The 17,726-nt window shown below is 39.2% G+C and overlaps 1 protein-coding gene across 1 annotated transcript in view; it reads right to left on the bottom strand.

The window, feature by feature from the left end:
* Positions 1–2,285: 2,285 nt before the first annotated feature.
* Positions 2,286–17,726, bottom strand: part of LOC139760082 (uncharacterized) — a 53,955-nt gene continuing 38,514 nt past the window's right edge. Inside the window, exons 16-20 of the mRNA XM_071682890.1 lie at positions 13,689–14,027; positions 9,584–9,696; positions 8,824–8,956; positions 7,895–7,927; positions 2,286–7,276 (exon numbers count right to left, since the gene is read on the bottom strand). Coding sequence (XP_071538991.1) covers positions 7,230–7,276; positions 7,895–7,927; positions 8,824–8,956; positions 9,584–9,696; positions 13,689–14,027 — 665 coding nt within the window. The 3' untranslated portion in view covers positions 2,286–7,229. The remainder of the gene's footprint in view (positions 7,277–7,894; positions 7,928–8,823; positions 8,957–9,583; positions 9,697–13,688; positions 14,028–17,726) is intronic.

The following is a 17,726-nucleotide window of genomic DNA, read 5'->3' as shown; positions in this document are numbered from 1 at the left end:
TTTAACATGTAATTTCTCTAAACATGTGGCATGATATGATTCATGGAGATAATCCACCTCATCAGGTCCCAGCACTTAACAAAGGTATTTAAATCCCATCACACTTGGGTCCTGGATAGCTGGACTCAAGGGTGATGTTAGGACTTAAATACCATTGTTAAACACATGCATCAGGTGGATTGTTTCCACAAAACATGTCAGGGCAAATGTACAGAAAAACTGCACGTTAAATGAAATTGCTTGGTTTATAAAGATTGGTGTTGGGATTTAAATAACTTTGTTTTATATATATATATATATGAAACATACGTGTGTATATTCCATATATATATATATATATATATATATATATATATATATAAATATATATATATATATATTTAATTTTATTTTTTTATTGTACATAATTGGTTTCCCGTCTCAGTGAGGTAGTGCCAGGAAACGGACGAAGAATGGGCCATCCCCTCATATACACACATATATATACATAAAGGCCCATGTACATAACATATACATCTATACACATGTACATATTCATATTTGCTTGCCTTCATCCATTCCTGTCGCTATCCCCTGCTTCAGCGAGGTAGTGCCAGGAAAACAGATAAAAAAGGCAACACTCAGTCTCTAGCTGTAATGTGTAATGCACATAAACCACATTTAGGATATATATATATATATATATATATATATATATATATATATTTTCATACATATTCACCATTTCCTGTGTCAGCCTTTTATGACACACAGAATACGTGGGAAGTTTTCTTTCTCCCCTATCCCCAGTGATAATACATATACATATTTTATAGGGGAGAAAGAATACTTCCCACGTATTCCCTGCGTGTAGTGGAAGGCAACTAAAAGGGGAGGGAGCAGGGGGTTGGAAATCCTGCCCTCTCGTTTTTTAATTTTCCAAAAGAGGAGCAGAGAAGGGAGCCAAGTGAGGATATTTCCTTGAAGGCTCAGTCCTCTGTTCTCAATGCCACCTCGCTAATGTGGGAAATGGCGAATAGTATGAATAAATAGAAATATTCATTTATTGTTATTATTATACTTAGTCGATGTCTCCTGCGTTAGCAAGGTAATGCAAGGAAACAGATGAAAGAATAGCCCAACCCACCCACATACGCATGTATATGCATAAACTCCCACACACGCACAAATACATACCTATACATTTCAGCATATACATACACAGATATATATATATATATTATCCCTGGGGATAGAGGAGAAAGAATACTTCCCACGTATTCCCTGCATGTCATAGAAGGCGACTAAAAGGGAAGGGAGCGGGGGGCTGGAAATCTTCCCCTCATTTTTTTTTTTTCCAAAGGAGGGAACAGAGAAGGGGGCCGGGTGAGGATATTCCCTCAGAGGCCCAGTCCTCTGTTCTTCACGCTACCTCGCTGAGGCGGGAAATGGCGAATAGTATGAAAGAAAAGAAATATATATATATATATATATATATATATATATATATATATATAATTTTCTTTCTTTCAAACTATTCGCCATTTCCCGCATTAGCAAGGTAGCGTTAAGAACAGAGGACTGGGCCTCTGAGGGAATATCCTCACCTGTTGGAAACGAAATGTTTGAGGAAAATATGTGATGTGAAGTGGCTTGATCGAGTAAGTAATGAAAGGGTAAGAGAGATGTGTGGTAATAAAGAGTGTGGTTGAGAGAACAGAAGAGGGTGTATTGAAATGGTTTGGATACATGGAGAGAATGGACTGAACCCGAGAGTAAACCATGGAAAGTTTTGTGGGGCCTGGATGTGGAAAGGGAGCTGTGGTTTTGGTGCATTACACATGACAGTTAGAGACTGAATGTGAACGAATGTGGCCTTTGTTGTCTTTAACCAGCGCTACCTCGAGCACGCAAGGGGAGAAGGGGGTGCCATTTCATGTGTGGCAGGGTGGCAACGGGAATGGATGAAGGCAGCAAGTATGAATATGTATGAATATATGTCTGTGTATGTATACATTGAAATCTATAGGCGTGTATATGTGCATGTGTTGGCGTTTATGTATATACATGCGTATGTGGGTGGATTTGGGCCATTCTTTCATCTGCTTCCTTGTGCTACCTTATTAATGTGGGAGACAGCAACAAAGTATAATAATAATAATAATAATAATAATAATAATAATAAATATATGTATAATGTAGTAGTTGATACAATTTTAATTAATATGTAATTTTTTTTTTATACATGTGGCACACGTTTTTGTGGAGACAATCCACCTCATCAGGTGCCACATGTATAGAAAAATTACATGTTAAAATTGTATGAACTCTTTCTGAAGTGTGATTTCACCCTCATAACTTTCATCACGAACTAGTGTGATCATCATTATATTACATATTGTTTTACATATTACATATATGGAATATGGATACACAGACACGTGAATATATATACATATATATATATATATATATATATATATATATATATATATATACAGGTTGATTATCTCTTATCAGAAATGCCTGGGACCAGAAGTGTTTCGGATTTTGAATATTTTCGAATTTTGGAATATTTGGATATACATGAGATATTTTGGGGATGGTACCCAAAATACAAAATCCATTTGTTTCATATAAACATAGCCTGCAGGTAACTTATACAATATTTTTAATAATCTTACGAATAAAACAAGGTTTGTGTAACAGTGAATCGGCAAGCTAACGTGGCACAACCTCAGCCACCCATGTGGACAATCTGTGGTTGTCTGGCATCACCTTCATTCCTGAGTCTAAATCTACATGCTACTGTTAAGCAATCATTTTCTTACGCCTATTCACACATAAGTGCTTAACAGTAAAAAAAAGTATGAAATACCATAAATACTATGTTAAAATAATGTGTTTAGGTTTGGAATTTTCCACTTACAACATCATGTCACTGCTCAACAAGTTTTGGATTTTGGAGCATTTCAGATGCTCAACCTGTATATATATATATATATATATATATATATATATATATATATATATATATATATATATATAAAGATGTTCTGGAAGGAGGTAAATAAAGTGCGTAAGACAAGGGAGCAAATGGGAACTTCAGTGAAGGGCGCAAATGGGGAGGTGAAAACAAGTAGTGGTGATGTGAGAAGATGGAGTGAGTATTTTGAAGGTTTGTTGAATGTGTTTGATGATAGAGTGGCAGATATAGGGTGTTTTGGTCGAGGTGGTGTGCAAAGTGAGAGGGTTAGGGAAAATGATTTGGTAAACAGAGAAGAGGTAGTAAAAGCTTTGCGGAAGATGAAAGCCGGTAAGGCAGCAGGTTTGGATGGTACTGCAGTGGAATTTATTAAAAAAGGGGGTGACTGTATTATTGACTGGTTGGTAAGGTTATTTAATGTATGCATGACTCATGGTGAGGTGCCTGAGGATTGGCGGAATGCGTGCATAGTGCCATTGTACAAAGGTAAAGGGGATAAGAGTGAGTGCTCAAATTACAGAGGTATAAGTTTGTTGAGTATTCCTGGTAAATTATATGGGAGGGTACTGATTGAGAGGGTGAAGGCATGTACGGAGCATCAGATTGGGGAAGAGCAGTGTGGTTTCAGAAGTGGTAGAGGACGTGTGGATCAGGTGTTTGCTTTGAAGAATGTATGTGAGAAATACTTAGAAAAGCAAATGGATTTGTATGTAGCATTTATGGATGTGGAGAAGGCATATGATAGAGTTGATAGAGATGCTCTGTGGAAGGTATTAAGAATATATGGTGTGGGAGGCAAGTTGTTAGAAGCAGTGAAAAGTTTTTATCGAGGATGTTAGGCATGTGTACGTGTAGGAAGAGAGGAAAGTGATTGGTTCTCAGTGAATGTAGGTTTGTGGCAGGGGTGTGTGATGTCTCCATGGTTGTTTAATTTGTTTATGGATGGGGTTGTTAGGGAGGTGAATGCAAGAGTTTTGGAAAGAGGGGCAAGTATGAAGTCTGTTGGGGATGAGAGAGCTTGGGAAGTGAGTCAGTTGTTGTTCGCTGATGATACAGCGCTGGTGGCTGATTCATGTGAGAAACTGCAGAAGCTGGTGACTGAGTTTGGTAAAGTGTGTGAAAGAAGAAAGTTAAGAGTAAATGGAAAGTTAAGAGTAAATGTGAATAAGAGCAAGGTTATTAGGTACAGTAGGGTTGAGGGTCAAGTCAATTGGGAGGTAAGTTTGAATGGAGAAAACCTGGAGGAAGTAAAGTGTTTTAGATATCTGGGAGTGGATCTGGCAGCAGATGGAACCATGGAAGCGGAAGTGAATCATAGGGTGGGGGAGGGGGCGAAAATCCTGGGAGCCTTGAAGAATGTGTGGAAGTCGAGAACATTATCTCGGAAAGCAAAAATGGGTATGTTTGAAGGAATAGTGGTTCCAACAATGTTGTATGGTTGCGAGGCGTGGGCTATGGATAGAGTTGTGCGCAGGAGGGTGGCTGTGCTGGAAATGAGATGTTTGAGGACAATGTGTGGTGTGAGGTGGTTTGATCGAGTAAGTAATGTAAGGGTAAGAGAGATGTGTGGAAATAAAAAGAGCGTGGTTGAGAAAGCAGAAGAGGGTGTTTTTAAATGGTTTGGGCACATGGAGAGAATGAGTGAGGAAAGATTGACCAAGAGGATGTATGTGTCGGAGGTGGAGGGAACGAGGAGAAGTGGGAGACCAAATTGGAGGTGGAAAGATGGAGTGAAAAAGATTTTGAGTGATCAGGGCCTAAACATGCAGGAGGGTGAAAGGCGGGCAAGGAATAGAGTGAATTGGATCGATGTGGTATACCGGGGTTGACGTGCTGTCAGTGGATTGAATCAGGGCATGTGAAGCATCTGGGGTAAACCATGGAAAGTTGTGTGGGGCCTGGAAGTGGAAAGGGAGCTGTGGTTTCAGGCATTACTGCATGACAGCTAGAGACTGAGTGTGAACGATTGGGGCCTTTGTTGTCTTTTCCTAGCGCTACCTCGCACACATGAGGGGGGAGGGGGATGGTATTCCATGTGTGGCGAGGTGGCGATGGGAATGAATAAAGGCAGACAGTGTGAATTGTGTGCATGGGTATATATGTATGTGTATATATATGTGTACAATGAGATGTATAGGTATGTATATTTGCATGTGTGGATGTGTATGTATATACATGTGTATGGGGGTGGGTTGGGCCATTTCTTTCGTCTGTTTCCTTGCGCTACCTCACAAACGCGGGAGACAGCGACAAAGCAAAATAAAAAATAAAAAAATAAATATTGATTGAGAGGGTAAAAGCATCAGATTGAGGAAGAGCAGTGTGGTTTTAGAAGTGGTAAAGGATGTGTGGATCAGGTGTTTGCTTTGAAGAATGAATGTGAGAAATACTTTGAAAAATAGATGGATTTGTATGTAGCATTTATGGATCTGGAGATGGCATATGATAGGGTAGATAGAGATGCTTTGTGGAAGGTTTTAAGAGTATATGGTGTGGGAGGCAAGTTGCTACAAGCAATGAAAAGGTTTTACCAAGGATGTAAGGCATGTGTATGGGTAGGAAGAAAGGAAAGTGATTGGTTACCAGTGAATGTTGGTTTGCGGCAGGGGTATGTGATGTCTCCATGCCTGTTTAATTTGTTTATGAATAGAGTGGCTAGGGAAATGAATGCAAGAGTTTTGGAGAGAGGGGCAAGTATGCAGTCTGTTATGGATGAAAGGGCTTGGGAAGTGAGTCAGTTGTTGTTTGCTGATGATACAGCACTGGTGGCTGATTCAGGTGAGAAACTGCAAAGGCTGGTGACTGAGTTTGGTAAAGTATGTGAAAGGAGAAAGTTGAGAGTAAATGTGAATAAGAGCAAGGTTATTAGGTTCAGGAAGGTTGAGGGGCAAGTTAATTGGGAGATAAGTTTGAGTAGAGAAAAACTGGAGGAAGTGAAGTGTTTTAGATATCTGGGAGTGGATTTAGCAGTGGATGGATCCATAGAAGTTGAAGCGAGTTACAGGGTGGGAGAGGGGGTGAAGGTTCTGGAAACTGAAGAATGTGTGGAAGGTGAGAACATTATCTCGGAGAACAAAAATGGGTACATTTGAAGGAATTGTGGTTCCAACAATGTTATATGGTTGCGAGGTATGGGCTATAGATAGGGTTGTGCGGAGGAGGGTGGATGTGTTGGAAATGAAATGTTTGAGGAAAATATGTGATGTGAAGTGGTTTGATCGAGCAAGTAATGAAAGGGTAAGAGAGATGTGTGGTAATAAAGAGTGTGGTTGAGAGAACAGAAGAGGGTGTATTGAAATGGTTTGGATACATGGAGAGAATGGGTGAGGAAAGATTGACAAAGAGGATATATGTGTCAGAGGGAGAGGGAACAAGGAGAAGCGGGAGACCAAACTGGAGGTGGAAGGATGGAATAAAAAAGATTTAGAGTGATTGGGGCCTGAACATACAGGGGGGGTGAAAGGTATGCAAGGAATAGAGTGAATTAGAACAAGGTGCTGTCAATGGACTGAGCCAGGGCATGTGAAGCATCTGGAGATAGGGAAGAAAGAATACTTCCCACATATTCCATGTGTCATACTAGGTAACTAAAAGGGGAGGGAGTTGGGGGGCTGGAAATCCTCCCCTCTCACCTTTTTTACTTTTCCAAAAAAAAAAAGGAACAGAGAAGGGGGCCAAGTGAGAATATTCTCTTTAAGGCTCAGTCCTCTGTTCTTAATGCTACTTAATCGCCATCTCCTGCATAAGCGAGGTAGCACAAGGAAATATATATATATATTTTTCTTTCATACTATTCGCCATATCCCGCATTAGCAAGGTAGCATTAGGAACAGAGGACAGAGCCCTTGAAGGAATATCATCACTTGGCCCCCTTCTCTGTTCCTCTTTTGGAATATTAAAAAACGAGAGGGGAGGATTTCTGGCCTCCTGCTCCCATATATATATATATATATATATATATATATATAACAGTTAGAAATACATGACCAACAAATCTGGGGGTTTTATAAACCATATATTTTCAGTATGAAATACCAACATGCAAAGATAAGAGATCAACCGTGAAGGGAGAGAAGAATAATCTGAACATTTTTATGTAATATGTACATTAACCATGTAAAAAAATCACTAAAATATAAATTTCTGCTTCGCAGGTTAAATTATCTACAAAGGAAGGCCATCTTAAAAATAATCTATAATGTAGGCCACTTTAAATATAATCTATAAATTACTGAGTCAAGCTATCACGTTGGCACATTGTCCATTACTCAGGAGATTCTCTTTCTTCTGGGACCTCTAGATCATCTGATGCTGAAATGGGATGGTAGTGACATTGTTAATAAGAATTAAATACATCTTGAAATACATTATGTATATATTGAAAAAAAATTGAGAAATAACCAACAAAAAGATCCTGGCACTGTTATAGTGTATTGCTCACCATAGATATTGCTTGTTTAACAATACCTATATTCTCTGCTGCTATGCACACTGTATAGGTTTCATTAACTGCTTTACCTAAAAAAAAAAAGAGCTGTTCTTAAATTATCTAGCCTTTCATTAAAGGATTCTGTGTTTATTTCATGCTGGTTATTTCACTTGGAGAAATATCAAAATATCTTTTTCTATTATGCACGATACTGTTAAGTATTTTTATTTTATATTTTTAAGGTATACTTTACGGAATTCTTGCACAACTGAATACACTGTCTTCTGTGGTAAGAAATCTGTGTATGAAATATTCAATTCTATGTTGCTATGTACATATTATTATACATCTTTCTCCTCTTAATTTAAGTCATCAAGTGTAATGGAGAAATATGTTTACAATACTTTAACAAATCAATCTTTTCCAATTTTCTCTACATTGATATAAGAAAAATTAAAGTTTATGGTACAGAAAACAGGTTGAAGAAAAACTGTCCTCACCTGAGTTACTGTTACTGTCAGATGAACTCTCAGCTGTAAAAATTAAAGAGAATAATTAATTAATTTCAAGATAGTATAATACACATTCATATTAATAAACTTTAGTCTACCTCCACTGTGGAACCTTATTTCTACCCTGTGAACCTGGCCTAACAATACCACAACCAAGTAATACTGCCCTTTCTAACATTTACAGTAAGGTGTCAAAGCCCAACACATGCTTGAAATGCTTACTATAAAATACTTTATATATATTTGATTAAGAATTCAGGGAAGTTGCTATCAGGAACTTTCAATGAAAACAGGGATGATGAGAGAAAAAAGGTTGGCCTTACGAGTGAATTCAAAGAAAAATTGAAGATAACAAAGCACAAAAAGATTGAAAGATACAGGTGGGAGTATAACAGTAGAAATGAAATATCACTGGTTCCTGGTGCTACCTTGCTAGTGGGAGATGCAGTTGTGTATAAAAGCAATGTTATCTTAAAGTTCTGTTTATGTCCCATGCAATAATTATGTGAATATTCATCACAATGATGTTTAGAACAAAATTCACTGGAAAAGGGGATGACTTCTGGGTAGCATTGCACATAACGTCGCTGAGTTAAATAGCATAAATAATTCTAATAATGACATTAAATCTTTACATGTTTGACTTAAAAAGTATAATATTGGCATTCATTCAATGTGAAGTCCATATCTTTTCTGTGCTCTCATATATATTGCATGAAAGCACCCAAGTGCTACCTAATCCACTTTTCTTTTTAGCATGGCTCCTAATCATTCACTTCCAAAGGCTTTCTATATTTTCTTCTCCGAAATTCACTCCAGTTCCTCTAACTTTTGATCATGATACTGTCAGTCACATTACCGTCTTGCAACTGTTTTGAGGAAAAAATGTGTCAACAATTCCTTTATGAAGAACTTACTGCTGGAGGGGTTGTAAAAAAGACCAGTGGCAGGATCTAGCTCTCTCACAGGAGCAAGAGGTCCTTCATCCAAATGTCCACCAGGAAGCTGGCTCGCCAACCCTGCCATCAGACTTGCCATAGAAGTTGCATCCTGTAATTGGAGTAATTTTAGTCTATCATAATTAATTCAATCATCCCTCAATTTATTAATGAGAATTCTACATAACTATAATGACCTTGTTTTCTTATTATTAACCCTGCAAACTGCCACCTCCTCCTATCTTCAATTAGGTTAGGCAAGGAAACAAATATGAAACAGGACTTATGAAACAGAACAGGCACCAAGGCAATGAAACATGCCATGACGTGTCTAGAATGCCAAAGCCTACCTAGAGATTTGTTGCTCACATTCATGAGACGGCAAATTTCAGAGCGTGGTGAAAATATCTCAAGAATTCTAACGTTTCAGCAATATATTTCTTTATGTGCACAAGTGCAAGTTACAAGCCATCATAATCAAAAGTTTACATTGGCAGTGTATGTGGGACAGGTGCAAGCAATGTGTGTATGCAACATTGCTGAGAAATGTAGTGTACTTACAATTCAAAAGTTACTATTCAGCATGAAATGGCCTTGGCATTTGGTTTGAAATGTGGGCCATGAGCAAGATATATTGAAAAAGGGAACATGATTATGATTTTTTAGGATGTCTGTATGATACATGAAGAAAAGGAGTTGATTAGTGTGGGAATATGAAACCCCTTGAATACTTCCTTACCCCTCCCTGTTCGCTGAGGTCACCTGGAGAATCCAGTAATTCTATTCCAGCTTGGCGAAGGAGGTTTCTAGCAGATTCCTTGTCACCACGACCTAAGATCTCTACCGCTTCCTCTGAAAATTTTTTATCAGTTTCAAATGACGTGAAAGCAAAATGTGATGAACAAAAATAAATAATATACATATATATATATATATATATATATATATATATATATATTATTATTATTATTATTATATCATCCCTGGGGATAGGGGAGAAAGAATACTTCCCACGTATTCCCTGCGTATCGTAGAAGGCGACTATATATATATATATATATATATATATATATATATATATATATACAACTGCAGAAGTTGGTGACTAAATTTGGTAAAGTGTGTGTGAAAGAAAAAAGTTGAGAGTAAATGTGAGTAAGAGCAAAGTTATTAGGTTCAGTAGGTTTGAGGGACAAGTTAATTGGGAGGTAAGTTTCAATGGAGAAAAACTGGAAGAAGTGGAATTTTTAGATATCTGGGAATGGATTTAGCAGCAGACGGAACCATGGAAGCGGAAGTGAGTCACAGGGTGGGGGAGGGGGTGAAAGTTCTGGGATCATGGAAAAATGTGTGGAAGGTGAAAACATTATCTCGGAAAGCAAAAATGGGTATGTTTGAAGGAATAGTGGTTCCAATAATGTTATATGGTTGCGAGGCATGGGCTATAGATAAGGTTGTGTGGAGGAGGGTGGATGTGTTGGAAATGAGATGTTTGTGGAAAATATGTGGCGTGAGGTGGTTTGATCGCGTAAGTAATGAAAGGGTAAGAGAGATGTGTGGTAAGAAAAAGAGTGTGGTTGAGAGAGCAGAAGAGGGTGTATTGAAATGGTTTGGTCACATGGAGAGAATGGGTGAGGAAAGATTGATAAAGAGGATATATGTGTCAGAGGTGGAGGGAACGAGGAGAAGTGGGAGAGCAAATTGGAGGTGGAAGGATGGAGTGAAAAAATTTTGAGCGATCGGGGCCTGAACATGCAAGAGGGTGGAAGGCGTGCAAGGAATAGAGTGAATTGGAACGATGTGGTATACCAGGATCGACGTGCTGTCAATGGATTGAACCAAGGCATATGAAGCGTCTGGGGAAAACCATGGAAAGTTTTATGGGGCCTGGATGTGAAAAGGGAGCTGTGGTTTTGAAGCATTATACATGACAGCTGGAGACTGAGTGTGAACAAATGTGGCCTTTGTTGTCTTTTCCTAGCGCTACTTCGCGTGCATGCAGGGGGGAGGGGGATGTAATTTCATGTGTGGTGGGGTGGTGACGGGAATGAGCAATGGCAGCAAGTATGAATTATGTACGTGTATATATGTATATGTCTGTGTATGTATATATATGTACATTGAAATGTATAGGTATGGATATGTGCGTGTGTGGATGTGTATGTATATACAATCTGTATGTGGGTGGGTTGGGCCATTCTTTCGTCTGTTTCCTTGCGCTACCTTGCTAATGCAGGAGACAGCGCTGGTGGCTGATTCATGTGAGAAACTGCAGAAGCTGATGACTGAGTTTGGTAGAGTGTGTGAAAGAAGAAAGTTGAGAGTAAATGTGAATAAGAGTAAGGTTATTAGGTACAGTAGGGTTGAGGGTCAAGTCAATTGGGAGGTAAGTTTGAATGGAGAAAAACTGGAGGAAGTGAAGTGTTTTAGATATCTGGGAGTGGATTTGGCAGCGGATGGAACCATGGAAGCGGAAGTGAATCATAGGGTGGGGGAGGGGGCGAAAATTCTGGGAGCCTTGAAGAATGTGTGGAAGTCGAAAACATTATCTCGGAAAGCAAAAATGGGTATGTTTGAAGGAACAGTGGTTCCAGCAATGTTGTATGGTTGCGAGGCGTGGGCTATGGATAGAGTTGTGCGCAGGAGGGTGAATGTGCTGGAAATGAGATGTTTGAGGACAATATGTGGTGTGATGTGGTTTGATCGAGTAAGTAATAATAGGGTAAGAGAGATGAGTGGTTATAAAAAGAGTGTGGTTGAGAGAGCAGAAGAGGGTGTTTTGAAATGGTTTGGTCATATGGAGAGAATGAGTGAGGAAAGATTGACCAAGAGGATATATATATATTATATATTTTATTTATTATACTTTGTCGCTGTCTCCCGCGTTTGCGAGGTAGCGCAAGGAAACAGACGAAAGAAATGGCCCAACCCCCCCCATACACATGTATATACATACGTCCACACACGCAAATATACATACCTACACAGCTTTCCATGGTTTACCCCAGATGCTTCACATGCCTTGATTCAATCCACTGACAGCACGTCAACCCCGGTATACCACATCGCTCCAATTCACTCTATTCCTTGCCCTCCTTTCACCCTCCTGCATGTTCAGGCCCCGATCACACAAAATCTTTTTCACTCCATCTTTCCACCTCCAATTTGGTCTTCCTCTTCTCCTCGTTCCCTCCACCTCCGACACATATATTCTCTTGGTCAATCTTTCCTCACTCATTCTCTCCATGTGCCCAAACCACTTCAAAACACCCTCTTCTGCTCTCTCAACCACGCTCTTTTTATTTCCACACATCTCTCTTACCCTTACGTTACTCACTCGATCAAACCACCTCACACCACACATTGTCCTCAAACATCTCATTTCCAGCACATCCATCCTCCTGCGCACAACTCTATCCATAGCCCACGCCTCGCAACCATACAACATTGTTGGAACCACTATTCCTTCAAACATACCCATTTTTGCTTTCCGAGATAATGTTCTCGACTTCCACACATTCTTCAAGGCCCCCAGAATTTTCGCCCCCTCCCCCACCCTATGATCCACTTCTGCTTCCATGGTTCCATCTGCTGCCAGATCCACTCCCAGATATCTAAAACACTTCACTTCCTCCAGTTTTTCTCCATTCAAACTCACCTCCCAATTGACTTGACCCTCAACCCTACTGTACCTAATAACCTTGCTCTTATTCACATTTACTCTTAACTTTCTTCTTCCACACACTTTACCAAACTCAGTCACCAGCTTCTGCAGTTTCTCACATGAATCAGCCACCAGCGCTGTATCATCAGCGAACAACAACTGACTCACTTCCCAAGCTCTCTCATCCCCAACAGACTTCATACTTGCCCCTCTTTCCAAAACTCTTGCATTTACCTCCCTAACAACCCCATCCATAAACAAATAAAAACAACCATGGAGACATCACACACCCCTGCTGCAAACCTACATTCACTGAGAACCAATCACTTTCCTCTCTTCCAACACGTACACATGCCTTACATCCTCGATAAAAACTTTTCACTGCTTCTAACAACTTTCCTCCCACACCATATATTCTTAATACCTTCCACAGAGCATCTCTATCAACTTTATCATTTGCCTTCTCCAGATCCATAAATGCTACATACAAATCCATTTGCTTTTCTAAGTATTTCTCACATACATTCTTCAAAGCAAACACCTGATCCACACATCCTCTACCACTTCTGAAACCACACTGCTCTTCCCCAATCTGATGCTTTGTACATGCCTTCACCCTCTCAATCAATACCCTCCCATATAATTTACCAGGAATACTCAACAAACTTATACCTCTGTAATTATATATATATATATATATATATATATATATATATATTCGCATAAATATGGACGAGACAACTGACTCCTAACTAAGTCAATCCATAGGCTAAGAAGACTGCATCAGCAAACATCCATACCAAAATGATTAAATGAGACCAAAGCACTGACAGTTCTGCCCTGCAACTTTATGAAAACAAGGTAGACCTTCAAACAAGAACTAAATTTTCTGCAGCCTACTGAACTTCAAAAAGAACTTTCTGTGCTTTGTCCTTTCAGATGGTGAACCGAGTTTCCTACAGGAGTTTATCTGAGGGCCCAGTCAGCACCAATACAGACATTTGCCATGGATGTGTATGAAGTCAAGTAATCATGTTTTTATCCTTCTTACTGTAGTTAAGTAGTACATAGTATTGTTCAAAGTCTCCAAATGTATTGCTCATGGACTAGCTTCATATGATGAGAACTATAATTCTCAAATTTATCAAAAAACAGAATGTAAATGTGTTTCCACAATTACCTAGCATTTGCATTTGTCCTTCAGGCAAGCTGTGGCCAGGAGAATCTTCCCCTTCAAGTCCAAGGTTTAGCCATTCTCCGTCACCATCTCCAGCACAACCACTACTGCTGCCTCCACTGCCTCCTGTACTGGCACTTCCCTCACTACCACTACCACCACTGTTACTACTACTTGCTGTAGGAGTGGTTATAGTGGTAGAAGATGTAGTGGTGCTGGCAGTTATATTAGCTAGAGTGTTGGTAGAGGTATTGGTAGCAGTAGTAGTTGTGCTGGCAGTTGTAGAAACATTGATTGTGTTGCTGCTGCTGCTGCTACTGTTAGTAGATGATGCTGATTCACCTGCAACGAAATATCCTATACAAGACACAAGAAAAGAAAGTAACAAGCCAGTGGGTAAGTCATTTTTCTAACTGCATGTTGCATTAATGCATGTTTATGTTGCTTGTGTAGTGTCTGGTTGCTGTGATATGAATGAAGTAGATTGTGAGAGGTGGGTGTTCAGTAATTATTGTATTAAGATGTCATCAGCATATGAGAGGACTTTCACAAAGTTTGCAAGGGATGAATGGACTTCATGGAGGGAGAGGTCTGAAATAAACCCCTAATGTTTGGAGAACTCTAGTATACCAGAGAGCCTGAGGATTTTGGAGGTGAAGACTTTGAGAACTGGCTGCTAGCTATGAAGTTGGCAAACTATTTCTTGTTATTTCAGTGGATGTGTCAGGGGACAATGTCAACTATTTTACTGATGTCTAGTACCACTAGTACTGTAGAAGAGGACAACTGTCGCTGGCTGAAGACATTCAGGATGCACCACGTATGGTTTGTGTGTAGTGTGGCAGTAAGATCATTAGGTCTATGTGGGTGAGTGTGGGTTGAGTTTGTTGAGTTACATTTTCTAACAGAGTTTGGATACTGATGAAAGCAGTGATAAGGGTTGGAAGGAGGAAGAGGGGTTGGTTATATGTTGGGTACTATGTTAGTAAGTTTCCAGATATTTAGGGTCCTAATGAGTAGCTACAAGTGATTGAAGAGGTCTGTAGGCCTTTACAGAATGAAATTGCTAAAGTAAGTGTCGTTCATGCTATGTAGCCTATTATTATCATCACAAAGGACAAAAAATTTAATTGAATTTTACTTGATCATGTTAGGTAGTGGAACATACCTGCATGATCAAGTGGTGCTTGACTGTACATAATTCTTGACAGAGTTATCTGTGTTTTGACTAAGAAAACAGTTTATCAATTAAAAAGTTTGATCTTGCTCCATTACATAAAAGATTCAATTAATACAAAATGATAATATATACCTATAGCAGACAGCAGCCAATACCTATATTTTCAAAAATAAATATTCTAAGATATTTCTGACCTTCAGTCATGTGTTACCACATAATTTCTCTATTGCAGAAAAGAAAATGAACTGTAACTCTTTTACAACAGATGGAATACCATTGGTGCAAACGACACCTAGTTGAAAGCATTTCTATTTCCTTCCTCACCATGAATCATTCAAATTTTCATCTTCGAAAATCTTACTACTCTTTCTGCAAACAGAGATAACAAATACAAGAAGCAAAAGGAATCATACAATACTCAGGTTCTTCATGTGCTGGGACAAAACATGTCCAGCACAAAGCAAGGGGTACTACTGCTTGTCATATTACTAAATAACCAATTACAACAGACAGTTTCCAAATGAAATTATTTACTACTGCCACAGCTGGCTTTTCCTGTGCCCAAACTGGAAATCAGATGTGCCATGTGCTTCTGATTTAAAGCCCATATTAGTATTAAGGAAAGTGTGGGTAGTGAATCATTACAATACTTATTTGGGTGTCACCAAATGGTGTAGACAACATGCAAGTAATTCCCAACCAAAAATCAATTAATACAGAAGATTCAATTTGCAAAAATAAAACTTCTCCACAACACCTCTGAACAATTCATCTACAAAACCTGGATATACTTCCAATCCCTGAGAGATGGATGTGTCAATGTGTCTAGCCTGATATCAGTAATCTTTATGTTTTCACACAAATGCAACTAAGCAGCCATCAGAGAGAAATAAACATTGGCTTTCACATATAAAGTATGGAAACCAGAAATTAACATCCACAACCAGGCCCCTCTACAGTTTTATTTTGACCACTTCAAATGTCTTGGTTCAGCCTAATGGTAGCATGTCAATCTAAAACACCACATAGTTCCATTTTATTCAGCCCAAAGTACAACCTTATCCCCAGTAGCCCACAGCCTCCTTTGCTCTCTCTTTCCATATCACATGGAGAAAGAAATAAAAGACAGCATAGTATGGTGCTTTGCAAACCACACAAGACTGAGATGATAAGCTTAGAAGAGACAGAAAATACAAAAAGACTTAAACATAATACATAAAAGGGCATTGGAGAACATAATGGAATACAATGAAGAGAAATTTGAACATATACTGTTGTGGATGAGAGAGCCTGGGAAGTGAGTCAGTTGTTCGCTGATGATACAGCGCTGGTGGCTCATTCATGTGAGAAACTGCAGAAGCTGGTGACTGAGTTTGGTAAAGTGTGTGAAAGAAGAAAGTTAAGAGTAAATGTGAATAAGAGCAAGGTTATTAGGTACAGTAGGGTTGAGGGTCAAGTCAATTGGGAGGTAAGTTTGAATGGAGAAAAACTGGAGGAAGTAAAGTGTTTTAGATATCTGGGAGTGGATCTGGCAGCGGATGGAACCATGGAAGCGGAAGTGGATCATAGGGTGGGGGAGGGGGCGAAAATCCTGGGAGCCTTGAAGAATGTGTGGAAGTCGAGAACATTATCTCGGAAAGCAAAAATGGGTATGTTTGAAGGAATGGTGGTTCCAACAATTTTGTATGGTTGCGAGGCGTGGGCTATGGATAGAGTTGTGCACACGAGGGTGGATGTGCTGGAAATGAGATGTTTGAGGACAATGTGTGGTGTGAGGTGGTTTGATCGAGTAAGTAATGTAAGGGTAAGAGAGATGTGTGGAAGTAAAAAGAGCGTGGTTGAGAGAGCAGAAGAGGGTGTTTTGAAATGGTTTAGGCACATGGAGAGAATGAGTGAGGAAAGATTGACCAAGAGGATATATGTGTCGGAGGTGGAGGGAACAAGAAGTGGGAGACCAAATTGGAGGTGGAAAGATGGAGTGAAAAAGATTTTGTGTGATCGGGGCCTGAACATGCAGGAGGGTGAAAGGAGGGCAAGGAATAGAGTGAATTGGATCGATGTGGTATACCGGGGTTGACGTGCTGTCAGTGGATTGAATCAGGGCATGTGAAGCGTCTGGGGTAAACCATGGAAAGCTGTGTAGGTATGTATATTTGCGTGTGTGGACGTGTATGTATATACATGTGTATGGGGGTGGGTTGGGCCAATTCTTTCGTCTGTTTCCTTGCGCTACCTCGCAAACGCGGGAGACAGCAACAAAAAAAGAAAAAAAAAAAAAAACCTTCAGTGAAAGACATGAAAGAATTGTTACAACTTACAAGAGGCGAACAGGAAAGAAAAGTGAAGACAAAATAAAAAACAAAAAACTTAGGGGTAATCATTAATGATAAGCTGGAGTTTGGATCACACATTGCTAAAATCACATAAGCAAGTCCCATAATGAATGGAGGAATAATGAAATCTTTCACAACAAAACAGAAAACCAATGATGGAAATGTACACAAAAAAGAATACTTGAAAAGCAATATGATCACCATCAAAGGAAGTTGGAATCAACTAGTTAAACAAAATTCAAAAACACTTCACAAGCAAAATTGAGGAAAAGCAACTTATAAACTAGCACAAGAGGTTGAAAGATGTTGATCTTTACAGCCTACAAAGAAGAGAAAGATACATGGCATGGCAACAATATGAAGAAGTCAATGATAATGTGCCTAAACTAAATATCACAGTATGGAAGAAATGAGGTAATCATGTCTACAATAATCCCTTGGAATATAACAAAAAGATTCCTCCTCCAAACACATTACCTGATCCTACAAGGAAGAGGGCTTCTAGCACTCCACTCCTGCTAATTCTAG

The sequence above is a fragment of the Panulirus ornatus genome, chromosome 35 (genome assembly GCF_036320965.1).
Source record: "Panulirus ornatus isolate Po-2019 chromosome 35, ASM3632096v1, whole genome shotgun sequence".
Lineage (NCBI taxonomy): Eukaryota > Metazoa > Arthropoda > Malacostraca > Decapoda > Palinuridae > Panulirus > Panulirus ornatus.
Note: the sequence above shows the minus strand (reverse complement) of the source record. Positions and strands in the feature narration are given on the sequence as shown.